We start from the raw sequence: 13,437 nt of genomic DNA, 5'->3' as shown, positions 1-13,437 counted from the left end.
AGCAGGGTGCCTGCAACCGGGGCAAACTGTAGTGCAGGTGAGTACTAACATCCTCGCGTCTGCTAGCAGTCGTTTGTTGGGGGTCAACCCATGCTCGTATATAACTCCTCAGATGTCCCTGTCGGATCAAGAATTTAATCTCATCCTTTAGCTAGTTGTATTCGTTTGTCTCATGGTCATAATCATTATGGAAGCGACAAAAATTGGTTGTGTCTCTCTTAGAAATGTTCTTCCTAATGGAGGCTGGTTTCCTAAAAGGAAAAGTGGTGTGATTGGCCTGATACACCTCAGCTCGACTGTTGACCAGTGTGATTGGCCTGGCACACCTCAGCTTGACTATCGACCAGTGTTGTGTAGTTGGTGAATCTTGGCCCATATTTATTCTGCTTAGGGCGCTTATTATCAGATATAGCAGAATCATTGCTTGCACGTTTTCCCTTGTTCTTGCCATTGTTTTTAATACCATTATTGTTGGGTTTACTCAAACCACTAACAGCTTTGGTCGGCTCTTCCTTCTTTCCTTGTTTCGTATTTGGAGCCTTCATTGGCGATGACCTCTTCTAACTTGATATATTTTTCTGCTCGGTTAAAAAATTCCAGGGTAGTTTTTAACTCCATTCTTTCATTTGCTACTCCAAAGTGGGGATTGCCTTTGCACTTCTATTGTTATCACCATCATCTTCCCTTCGTCTCCCACAGTTTTGGGCCGAGCAGCTGCTCTCATAAATCTTTGAATGTAATCTTTTAAAGGCTCGCCTTCTTTTTTCCTTATGTCCACCAGTTGATTAGCTTTCGTGAGATGTATACGTCCATCATAGAATTTCCCATAAAATTCTTTAACGAACATCTCCCAGGAGGTAATGCTGGCAGGGTGAGATTTGAAGTACTACTACTAAGCAACATCAGATAAAGTTTCCATAAAGATTCGACATCGTGTATCCTCGGATACATTTTGAATATTCATATGTATCTAAAACTTATTAACATGAGATTTCGGGTCCTCTTTTCTAGTATACCTAGGCAAAACATGCATTTTGAAATTGTTGGGGACTTCTGCTAGTGCAATTTTGCTGATGAACAAAGTGCCTTTTCTTCGGTCGTACTCAATTTCCAAAGTTTTATTCCCGGCCAGTTGTTGTATGGCTTGGTTCAGTGCATCAATCTAAGCCTGGACAGCGGTTGGAATAGCAGGAGCATAAGCAGCAGCTGGAATGTGTTCGTCATGTCTTTCTCTTCCATCATTTAGAACATTCCTCGAACCTTCTTCTCTACGTCTCTACTCTAACCTTCCTAATCAATCAAATACATTAGGTTTCCTTGGTTTCCCCCCTTCATTTTGGCTAGCTGGTCGATTATTCATGGGAGGAGGCTCATGTTGCCTGTGCCTCTGCTCGTCTGGTCGACCAATATTCCTCATTTGATTCCGATAGTATTCAAAGCCTCCCTCATTATTGTCATATTTGTTCCTAAATTGTGACTGATGGGTACGCGATCAACTATACATGTTGTCACCTTCTCTTCGACTAAAACCATCACGATTAACAGAAGGTGGCCTTTGGGGCATGCACTGGTCGCTAGGTCCTGAGGTGGTATTATGTCGTGGGGGACCTCTGACCGCAGAACCAATGTTAGGTTGTCGCATGTTTCCTGGCGGTATGTTTCCTAGCCCTCGACTAGAGAGAACCCGTTCATCAGTAACTAGGCATCTTGGGCTTCGGGGACACTGCTCGCCCCTATTTTGCCTTGGGTTTTGCTCGCTTTCTCGAGCAGAACGTGCAGGCGGATGTTGCTCGTTATGTTTGCCAGAATTTTGTGGCTGACCTTTTGGCTAAGCAGCTCAAGGTTGTTCCAGATGAAGAGAGTTCTGAGGTGGTAGGGGATCTTGAGGCTGCTCAGGTTGTTGAGGGTTCTATGCATGTCGAACCCCTTGAGATAGTTGAATAGCAGCAACATCTCTCTAGCAGTGGTCCATTTCTGAATGTTTAGCGTTTAGTTCCTGTGTTTGTCTGTCAATTTCCATCTGTTGCACAATCATCTTCTTAGCCACATTCTCTTGGTAAGCCTTTAGAGTAGCTAACTCATCTTGCAACATATCCATGGCTGCTCGTAGGGTTTGTGCATCTATCTCCTCGTTGTCCTCCTCTAATTACACCTGAAGCTCCTCTACCGTTACTCTTGGGGGGGAGGAGGTGAATTTTGAGGGTTTTCAGATGTCTGACCTGCCTGTTGACCTTGAGTCTTCTTAGATTTGGGAGCCATAGTTACTTAGTTAACTTCTGACCGTTGATCTCCTTGAGTTTAGCTCTCAATGACAGCACCAAAATGATGACCACTGATCTAGCCAATGACACAGAGTCAATTAAATGACGTAAAATAAGAACTGAACTTTAATAATAAATGACACAAGAAATCATAGTGGTTCGTCCCCAAAAGGTAATAACCTACATCCACTTTAGTACCTTTATTTATGTAGAATTCTCAAAACCCCTGATTAGATTAATTGGATCAATTGAGTTTTGTGAGCTTAAGAGAGTACAAAATTTGTGTATAAAAGCACTTAGAAAAGTAAGAAATAAGAAATAATGTACATCAATAGGTCGTGGGCCTTACATAAATTATGTAATAAATGATAATAAAATAATACAAGTTAACTTATTATTACATAAAATATATTGTCTTAACTAATTCTGAGCATTCTTCGCGTTTTATCCGAGCAGCTCTGGTCGAGTGCACCGACCAACCTAGTGAACCATTTATCCAAAATGCCTTTTAGTCAAACCAGTGTGAAGAAACAACTGTTCTAGTCTGGTAGAGGGTCGATGAGATATTCATTAATTAGGCTATTGTTTGACCACCACGTGTCAGGTCCTTATGCCATGTCATCTTGCTAATTTTTAGAGAAACAATATATATATAAAGGGTTTATATTATTTTGGACCCTGTGTTTTATCCAATTAACTATTTAGACCCTGTGTTTTGACAAATTACTTTTTGGGCCGTGTATTTTGAAAAATGGTTCAAATACACCCTATACCCAATTTTGATGAAAAAAATTGAATATAACAACACTGTTGTTAGGCAAAATGTTTGTATTTTTGTTCTGAGTTGTTAGTTTAGTGAATTATTTGTGAATTTAGCTTAAAAACTATGATCAAAATTTGGTTTAGGGTTCTATTTGAACCATTTTACAAAACATAAGGTCCAAAAAACAATTTCTCAAAACAGATGGTCAAAACCACGAGGTCCAAAAATATATAAACCCTTAATGTGTATATATATATATATATCCAATTATCCATAATATCCTAACTAGATAAATTTTTTCATATATATTAACAGGGGACTTTTGAAATAGGTCCCCTTACCAGTAGGTCATTTTTTCTGTTTTTGGCACATCAATCAATTGTAACCCTAATATTTTTGTATGAAGATGTAAATTGTAGTTATGGGAGACCTCCTACAATTTTTCAAGAAATTATAGAAATTTAGGGTGCCGAAATAAGGATTCAAACAACTTCTTGCACTCGTGCCTGTTTCAATATATATATATATATATGTGCGTGTAATAAATTGTTTCCGGCCAAGTCTAAGTACAATAATGATTCCAAAACAAGTATACAACTTAATATACGTCATATAACTTCAACCAAACATCAAAATACAAGTTCTAAGTCATTAATTCAAGAGTTAAGGCTAAAATCCCTAAATTTTCCCAAACTCTAAAACTGAACAAAATCATGGTTTTCAATTCAAATTTAGAGATTAAAACAATTCATAATCATGTTTCTAATCTCAACCTACCCATACTAACAAACTAGCATCATCAAATTACGAAATTTAACTAAAATCCTCAAATTCTTCATGAACAAAATGAAGAACAAAGAAATCCTATGGTGAAGATGAAGTTAATGGCTGCCAATCCCCTCTATGAACTTTGAATTAACCTAAAAAATCTTAAGGAAGTTGAAGAACTTGGTTGAGAGTGTTTAGAGAGGAAGAAGATGAAGAGAAATGTGAAAATGGTAGCCTATGTGAACTAATGGTCATCTTGTACTACTACTACCAACAAATGACTAAAAATGCCCATCCTTTCAATCTCCCACTTATTACTAACCTCAAGGTTATTTTGGTAATCTCACCCAAAACTATAATTACCATTATTACTATTTATCCCACAAATCTCTGATTGCCTCAATAATATCATCAAGTATAACATTTCTAATAACTAGTTTAACCTCAACAATATTCTTACATTCGACCAAAGTCGGATATTTCCATTGTGACATTATGCTATTATCGCTTGAAGAAAATCCATTATTGCCAACATCCAACATATCACTACATAATAATGTGGCCACAATGCACGTAACATGTATAATCACAAAAATACCCTCAACGGGTCAAATTACAAATATGTCCGTTCTCACCGTGGACGGACCTTAAACACATTTAATGTACATAATCAGACATTTTCAATTATATAATAATATAATTCATCAAATAATTCCACTCATACTTCCGAACACGCCATTAAGGTACTTAACCTCATTTGGAGTTTTCGGGCATTATACTATTTGAATTCTAATTTCAATACTTTAATTATCTAGAATTTTCTAAAAATTTATGGGAGATCCTGTCCATTTATCTATGATGTACACCATTAGGTAAAAAAATTGGGATTAGGACTTACTCATGTGCCAAAAACATAGAAAAGACCTATGAGTATGTCTTTCTAAGGGGAGCTACCACAGCCTTTCCCTATATTTATATATTAATATTATTCGTAGTTAAGCCTAACAGAATAAAGACTTAGCCTTCTTGTCGTTAATTCTAGTATAGAAATTTTCGGTTATGAATAATGTTTGGCCCTTAAATTGAAACAAAGTCCAGTATTTGGTTACTCGGATCTTTCATTACTAAAATATATACAATCACTTGTCACCTGCAAAACTCACCATACCCGTTTATTGTTTGAATAACTATTACATCATCAAGCCTGTGCTTTTTCTTATCTTGACTCTCTTTTATCTTATAGGAAGTTCATATCCTGTATTATCAATCGAAGCTCCCCCTTTATATAAATATAGCTTGTGTCCATTGTTTCTAAGCAAATCATTATTACTTGAGATCAATTTCTCATTGCTATTATGGTCTTTTGGTATTTTTACTTATTGGCTCTCTCTTTTCTTGGTATGCCAAGAGCACGATTCCTTGTTTTAGGAGTAACATTTTCATTCATTTATGTTTAAATGAATTGCCATCATCATTTGACCAAACTAATTTCCTGGGTTTTCCATGGTGTTTTGTACGTATTAGGTTCGGATGCAACTGTTTTCACTTTACAAAACAGATGTAAGAACACAATATGGCCAGGGATCCAACCTGGAGCTGGACATCCTCAACTAATGGACGGCGGGCTGAAGCTTAAAGCCGACCAAACCTTAAAAATCAATGCCCCAAAAGGCTGGTCAGGCCGATTCTGGGGTCGCAGGAGGTGTTCTTTGATAATTTTGGCAAGGGAACCTGTGTGACGGGTGATTGTGGAGGTGTGCTGAAGTGCGTAGGAGCTGGTGGAGCTCCACCTGCAACGCTGGCAGAATTTACTCTGGACAGCCCCAACGATTTCTATGATATTAGCCTTGTTGATGGCTATAATATGCCTATTTCCATTACCCCTTTGGGTGGTTCTGGTTCACCCGGTTCAAAGTACTCCTGCAAGACCATCCAGTGTGTTTTGGACCTGAACCGAAGGTGCCCTAATGGCTTGCAGGTGAGGGAAAATAATGGACGTGTTGTTGGGTGCAAGAGCGCATGCATGGCTTTTAATAAGCCAGAGTATTGTTGCTTTGGAGAATACGGTGGTCCTCAAAACTGCAAGCCAAATCATTACTCAAAAAATTTCAAGGCTGCTTGTCCCACGTCTTATAGTTATGCCTATGATGATCCTACTAGCACTTTCACTTGCAAGGGAGCTGATTACTTGATTAAGTTTTGTTGAACCTTTTTACCAATATCTCTACTAACGATATAGTTTTCTTGCTGAAGAATTGAGCCACCTCCACGTTTGTTTATTCAAATATTTGTAGCAGCTGCTGCTGACCATTTGTATTAGGAAAAAGCTAAACTTCAACAATGTATAAAAATATAAGTCAGTATCTACATTCACTTTTGGCTTGGTTTGCTTTTAGTGAAATTTAATAGATGAGCAAAATAATACTAAAAATCCCAATGCTTTCCTTTACTATGTACAAGACAAATGTTCAGTGTGAATCATTCATAATAGTATATAAATTAAAACATTGGCAAGTTTAACATAACAATATGAATCAGGTAACAGTTAGTCAAATCTTCATGGCTTAATTCCAGTAGATTAAGTATGCAAAGAGACAGCGTATATAAACCACCCAATATTAAATCTCATTTTCTTAATCTTATTAATTAAATTTTTATGTGCTCGGCTTCATTCTCCATGATTAAGGTCCAATATTGGTATTATCATGTTGATTGAGAGAAAGTTTTGCTCCTTGAGAAAGATAGAAGTTGACTGCCTATGTTGGGTATCGCTAATTGTGAGCCAAATGTGATTCAAAGTTTGAAAATTCGTAAAAGGTCAACAAAAGACATTCAAGAAATGTCCTAACGTCAATCAGAGTTTGCAAATAATCACTAAAGTGTTTTTTTTTCCATTCTAGTTTCTTGTGTGCATGCATATTCCCGATGGTGAAAACAATCTATTATTTTTGGGCTGCATAGTGTTGAAAACACTATGGAGGAATCGACATTGGCTCAAAAAAAAATGTATATGCAAAATTTATTGCATTATTGTAAGTTTCCATACAAAACATTCTAATAGCCTCTTACAAGATGATAAACTGAATACCTTGAATCCTGCATCAATATATACGTGGTTTTCTGAAACATGAAAGTTTCAAAGATTATCAAACAGCAAAATCAAAAATACAATACAATGAAACGATAAATTTCTGAAAAGACTAAAGGCACTTACCAGAACTATAAACGTTAGAAATCCAAGTGACAGCAGTATAAGAATATAATTCTATGAATACTTGCAACAGCTATAGCTCCCAACAACAGGTGTTGGTTCTTGTCCAGGAACAACAAGTTTTGTACCCTTCAGAAGTGATGAACTACCTGCAGGCTCCTGCTCATCATTGGCTATTAAGGCCTTTTTGCTAACAACCCTATAAATTTCAGTCAAGACTGTGAGAAATGCTGATTCAACATTAATAGACTCAAGTGCTGATGTCTCCATAAAGAATAGGCTCTCCCTTTGGGCAAACTCTTTTGCATCCTCAGTGGGTACTGCCCGAAGTGTCCCAAGGTCAGACTTGTTTCCTACTAGCATAATGACAATATTTTTGTCGGCGTGTCCCCGCAATTCCTCTAACCATCGTGCCACGTGATCAAATGTTTGCCGCTTGGTTATGTCATAGACCAGCATTGCCCCAACTGCACCTCTATAGTATGCACTTGTCACTGCTCGGTATCTGTAATTAATAGTTACATTCACATGTTTAACTGGTTTTTCAGCGTAAAAGGTAACAATTACAAAGCATAATTAACTACCATGCGATCAGTTATCACAACAAAAATTGTATACATCGCTCTATTATATATACTAGTTAGTGGCAGAAAGTTGAGTCATTTTAAGGCAATTTGTAAAAAAAAAAATTAAAAGAAAAACACCTCGGCTCACGTGGACAAACAGTGGATAAAAAAATTACAATTTCAAGAAATAACAACTAAAGGGGAAGGACCTTTTACCCCCTCTCTCAACCACAGGCGAAAAGAATTCTTTAAAAACCAGTTATAAAGTGAATAGTCTAACCTTAAGAGACTGAATACACCATTACACCCAACAGTAACATATTTTGTCAATTCTAACCTTAGTTCCTCATTGTCTTTTCTTACCCGTTCTTTTTCCCTTGGATTTGGGTGGTCATTCCTGGGCTTCCACTTCCATCCTTCAAAGGATGTCAGGGCATTGTGTGGCAATGGCTACATCCTCACGTTAGGTGCCAAATTGTTGGAGGTAAACCCAGCAATTAAATTTATAGAGAGGCAATAGCTAGGTAACACGACCAAAACATACTGAAGAGCAGATTAATAGTGTACTTTGTCTGTATATACTTCCAGAAAATCTTGTCCCTCCCCCTTGGGGAGGCTTGGTATTTATAGTTTCTCAACCCGTACTTGCCAAATTTTTCCAGATTTTATAAAAAATATACTAAAAGCAACATGCAGAGGCTTTCAGCTCACGACTGATTGGACCTCTGAGGATATGCGTTTGTATAACATATATATTTTCTGACATACATCGAGCCATATCTCAAGCCATTAATAGCCTTCCACCAAGGTTTGATTTCGTAGCCCTTTTTGTCTTTGGACTTTAGAAAATACCACAAATCTTCTATTCTAAGTGCACATTTGTGTCCCCATCAATTATCATGTTAATATGATATAAATATGATCAGAAGCAACTAAATTCACCTAAAAAAAGTGTAAATAAAGCACCAATGATTTCTGTGCATTTCTTCTACATTAGTTATAGGCTTTGTTTGGAAGAATAGAGAAAAGATAAAAATTAATAAGAGACTTTTTCTGAATATTTTTTTGATAATATATTTTATAAAATTACACTATATGTTTTATTTTTTCTATAGAAGAATTTGTGAATTTTTTGTTGAAATCCAAACAAGAGATAATATAAATTTTTGGATTTCATTCTTTTTCCCTTCTAAAATTTAAGATCAAAACAGAGAGTTAGTGTTCATCTATACATTGTCACTATCACCTTCAATAAGAAGTACACAGACACTGATTAACAGTTTAAGAATATTATGAACCTTCCTGGCATCTCAACTTTTCTTCTCATTCTTCATTTACTACACCACTAAAATAAGAAGCTATTTCGTTGTCACCTAGGATGTTTCCACTTTTCTTAATCACCATTCGGTTAAGTGTTCAAACTCCAAAGAAGCAAATCCACCTCAGCCACACAAGACTTTAAATTTGCTGAACTATTACCTAAATCATTATCTTTTCAGGAATAGATACCAACCTTTTCTTCTAAGACAATCACTAGAAATTAAGAAGTTTCACTTCTTGCATACATAAACATTTATTTATATTTATATGTATATAAAAGATCAGAAAATGAAAACTGATTAAAAGCTTTCACTTTTTTTAACACATCATCCCAAAATCCTAGTTTTTTTCCATAATAACTAAATGATCCTCGACATCTTCAAACATTCTTTTATTCTCTCCAACGAAACAGCCAACATGATTGTTAATACTCCAGAACTTAAATCATAATTGACTCCCAATTTACTTAAAGCTATCACATGGTCATGGTTCTAGATTTCTGTTTAAAGCAAAAGTGAAATCATCAGATATCCCCAAAAGAATTCCACTTCATCTTCACCCTACCTGACTAAATTAATCTGCATCGAGCAAAACTTGTCAAAGTTAATTGTACCCTGACAACGTATATACAAAAAGAGGTAGCAAAGCACATAATTTGGCTTGGCCTTCGTATGTGTTAGATCAATTTTCATGGTAGACTTCAGCAGTCCAAACCTTGAAATCTTTAATACTTCCACAAAAAAGCAATACTCTAGCATCAGAACTGGTCTTACTGGATCTACTATAGCCCAAACAAATACAGTTTTGAACCAGTCTAGACTTGATGGTGTTGCACCCTAGGAGAAAACTGACTGGAGTTTCCTGAACCCGATTCCATTGAAAAACTACAATCCACAATCAAAACAGACCTAAAGTGTTCTCACTTATTGAAAACTTCATAACCATATGAAACTCTGTGAAACTCAAATTCCACCAAAGAGCTTCTGTTAAATAGATTAAAGTTCTAAATTGAACTTTAGCTAATGAATTGACCAATGTTTTCATATCAAACCCATTGAATTTCTTCCATGCTCAAGAGTTTAGTGATCATGGCCACCATTCAGATTCAGGCCCCATCAATAATTCGCAAGTAAATTAATAAAAATAAATAAAAGAAAGGAAATACCTCTCTTGCCCAGCTGTATCCCATATTTGGGCCTTGATGTTCTTGTGATCGACCATAAGCGTACGGGTCAGGAACTCAACACCAATAGTTGCTTTCGAATCCAGACTGAACTCATTTCGAGCAAAACGAGCCAGAAGTTGGGACTTACCCACTGCGGAGTCTCCAATCAACACAATCTTGAATACGTAATCGATATTCTGGTTAAAGTTACTATGTAAATTTGCCATTTCTTTCTGCAAAATTCGAGAGAGAGTGACAGAGAAGCTGCTCGAACAATGTAATCGCTAAGGCAATTCTCGTGAATTGAGAGAGAAGAATAAAAGTTTTTTATTTTTTATCATGAAATTGAGAAAGAGAAACGTTTGTAGAGGTGTGGTCAAAAGAATAAACTATAAAGAGTTGTACTAAGTGAGACTTTTTTTAAAAAGGAGTCCCTTACATGTCCCCCAATACATTAATGAAATGCGTCTCTGAAGATATGACATCAATATCCTCCTCAATGTATTAAACGCTTCTTATATATGAAGGGACTCTGATCAAAACCCCTACTAGCCCAGGAGCAGAAGAATATTCTACCACCTAGAAATTAAAGCAAAGGGCTTAGACATACAATCATATGGTGAGCATGAAACATGGAATGATCTCTTCAACCTGCAGACGTACGCCATTTCTCATATTCGATCAAACTTTATCGGCAATACATGGCTATATTTCTCATCCAAACTCCAATACTCTGTCTTCAGCTTTGCAACACTACATTGATTCAGATAATCCTTTACACGGCCGAAAGATTCATGCCCATGTTCTCAAAACTGGGCATGTGCCCAATACCAATATCTCCATCAAACTTCTCATACTTCACTTGAAATGTGGTTGTTTGAAATATGCACGTCAAATGTTTGATGAATTGCCTCATAGAACTCTCTCTGCTTATAATTACATTATAGGTGGTTACCTCAGGCAAGGACAAGTGGGGGAATCACTTGGTTTGGCTCGAAGACTGGTTCTTTCTGGTGAAAAGCCTGATGGATATACATTCTCAATGATTTTGAAGGCATCCACTTCCGCTAGTTATGATCGATCCCCGTGTAGTTTGGGAAAAATTGTTCATGCCCAGATAATAAAATCTGATGTTGGCTCAGATGATGTTCTTTACACGGCACTAGTGGCCTCTTATGTTAAGAGCGGAAAAATTGGTTATGCCAGGGCTGTATTTGAACTGATGTTGGAAAGAAATGTTGTATGCTCAACATCATTGATAACAGGGTACATGAATCAAGGCTCTTTTGATGAGGCCAAAGAAATATTCAGCAAAACGGTTGATAAAGATATAGTGGTGTTTAATGCAATGATTGAAGGCTACAGCAAACTGGTTGAACATGCTTCCAAATCACTTGACATCTATATTGAAATGCAAAGATTGAATTTTCGACCTAATATCTCCACATTTGCTAGTGTTATTGGGGCATGCTCAGTGTTAACAGCATTTGAAGTTGCTGAACAAGTCCAAAGTCAACTTATGAAGACTGAATTTTTCACACACATAAAGATGGGAAGTGCTCTTATAGACATGTACTCAAAGTGTGGAAGAATTGAGGATGCACAGAAAGTATTCGATCACATGCCTGAAAAGAATGTATTTTCATGGACTTCCATGATCGATGGTTATGGAAAGAATGGATATCCATATGAAGCTCTGGAGCTCTTTTGCATAATGCATGAACACCATCACATTGACCCTAATTTCGTGACCTTCCTTGGTGCTCTTTCAGCTTGTTCTCATGCTGGGCTGGTAGATAAGGGTCTGGAGATCTTTCGAAGCATGGAGGCGGAATACTTCCTAAAACCAAAGATGGAACATTATGCTTGTGTTGTCGATCTTTTGGGACGGGCCGGATGTTTGCATCAAGCTTGGGAGTTTGTAAAGGCAATGCCTGAGAAACCTAACTCAGATGTGTGGGCTGCTCTTCTGAGTTCATCTAGATTACATGGCTATGTAGAGATGGCCAGCGTAGCTGCCAATGAACTTTTTAAACTCAATGCTAATGATAGGCCAGGGGCATATATTGCACTGTCCAATACTCTGGCAGATGCTGGGAAATGGGATGGTGTAAGTGATCTAAGGGATAAAATGAAGATAAGAGGCATATCTAAAAGTACTGGATGCAGTTGGGTTGCTGCTGATTTTAGTTTGTAAGATTTATGCAAAGAAGAGAATTATATATTCATAATTAATTTATGATGAAGCATATGTACCATATATTTCATACAAATATTTTTTTATTTTTGAATTACTTTTTCTGCGTTCTTATGACCTTTGATTTATAGGCTCTAACAACTTTCTGCAGTTGCTTACCTGGAAAAGATAGCAGTTATGAGCCAAAAATGAATGTGTACTAAAGCTTCATTTAAAAGACTACTACGTTTAGACAAAAAATATGTTTCTGCAAGCTCATTGTTCGAAGCAGCCTTGTCAAAAGATTAAAACTCGATTTCAAAAGTCTTTACTTTGGACAAATGAAAATTGTATGCCGCAGTTACATTTAAACTATGGCTGGCAATAAGGAAACTGTGTTAATTCTCAAGTTCAGGTTGTTGGATCCATGTTCTTTTACCTTATCGGAATGTGAACTTGTTAAATTGCTCTCTTATTTTTGTAAGCAGAAAACATTTCATCTGCAGGTAATTGAGTGACACTTGTCATTTCTTCATTGATACAGATTAAGAATTGCTGTGTCTTTTTACCTTGTTAATAATTTATATCTTGTTATAGCAGCATCTTAAAGATCACTAAGGGTCAATTCCTTGATTGCCAGATCTACTTGGCCGTATCTCTATCTTCTTTATTCACGAAAGATTTCACCACTTGTGTTATAGTATGCTCACAGATGCAACCAATCTTTCTGGCTATGCTTCACATGGCTCTGGTTTTGGCTCATTACCTGGTAAGACAGTCTTGAATTACCTACTTTTAGAAGACCTGTCTGCGGATCTTAGTTTTATAAAGTTGTTAAAAGGAAAGAAAAGAAGACCTCCTGCTTGAATGTTCTTTCAAGCACTGATAGAGATAATCGTTCGAGCCATCTATTTAAAGTTGTATGGTTTTGTAATGTAACTATTCATATGACAAAGTACTTGATAAGTTAGTAATATAAAACATAAAATATGAAATGGAGTCCCCTAGCTTTACATTTTGTATCATTTTTTGTTTTAATCTCTAAATTTTATTATGTAGTTTTCAATCCCCAACCTAGAGTTTACACCATTCTCCTCGCAAATCTAGATTATTTATGAATATGTCTTCAATTTTCATAATAACATAATTCTAAAACAAATATGAATCAAACAAAAATTTGATAATTGGATTGTTGTTGGAGTCTTGT

General features: G+C 36.5%; 2 protein-coding genes and 1 pseudogene across 3 annotated transcripts; 2 read left to right on the top strand and 1 right to left on the bottom strand.

Moving 5' to 3' along the window:
* The first annotated feature begins 5,030 nt into the window (after positions 1 to 5,030).
* On the top strand, positions 5,031 to 6,316 carry LOC133799428 (thaumatin-like protein; annotated as a pseudogene).
* A 465-nt stretch (positions 6,317 to 6,781) lies between these two features.
* On the bottom strand, positions 6,782 to 10,501 carry LOC133799435 (ras-related protein RGP1). 2 transcript variants are annotated; one of them, XR_009876411.1, is made up of 3 exons: positions 10,055 to 10,501; positions 7,007 to 7,508; positions 6,782 to 6,912 (listed from the first exon to the last, which is right to left on the bottom strand). XR_009876411.1 is itself a non-coding variant. In XM_062237456.1 (2 exons), exons 1-2 carry the CDS (start codon positions 10,279 to 10,281, stop codon positions 7,058 to 7,060), a joined length of 678 nt encoding a protein of 225 aa, XP_062093440.1. In that variant the 5' UTR covers positions 10,282 to 10,501; the 3' UTR covers positions 6,782 to 7,057. The 2 variants fall into 2 exon arrangements, 1 of the variants encoding a protein (XP_062093440.1); XM_062237456.1 differs by having other exon boundaries at positions 6,782 to 7,508.
* Positions 10,502 to 10,531: 30 nt separating this feature from the next.
* Positions 10,532 to 12,327, top strand: LOC133799421 (pentatricopeptide repeat-containing protein At1g28690, mitochondrial). The gene has a single exon (XM_062237439.1). It carries the CDS (start codon positions 10,671 to 10,673, stop codon positions 12,249 to 12,251), a length of 1,581 nt encoding a protein of 526 aa, XP_062093423.1. The 5' UTR covers positions 10,532 to 10,670; the 3' UTR covers positions 12,252 to 12,327.
* The last annotated feature ends 1,110 nt before the right edge of the window (positions 12,328 to 13,437 follow it).

This window comes from Humulus lupulus, chromosome 1 (genome assembly GCF_963169125.1).
Source record: "Humulus lupulus chromosome 1, drHumLupu1.1, whole genome shotgun sequence".
In the NCBI taxonomy this organism is placed as follows: domain Eukaryota; kingdom Viridiplantae; phylum Streptophyta; class Magnoliopsida; order Rosales; family Cannabaceae; genus Humulus; species Humulus lupulus.
The sequence above is the reverse complement of the archived record's forward strand: the minus strand, read 5'-3'. Positions and strand labels throughout refer to the sequence as shown.

Bases quoted from the DNA above. Each gene is read 5' to 3' on its own strand.
- LOC133799435 (XM_062237456.1), bottom strand. From the start codon at position 10,281: ATGGCAAATTTACATAGTAACTTTAACCAGAATATCGATTACGTATTC. The intron at 7,509-10,054 runs GTATTTCCTTTC...TATTAATTACAG, and splicing joins GATACAGCTGGGCAAGAGAG to ATACCGAGCAGTGACAAGTG.
- LOC133799421 (XM_062237439.1), top strand. From the start codon at position 10,671: ATGGTGAGCATGAAACATGGAATGATCTCTTCAACCTGCAGACGTACG.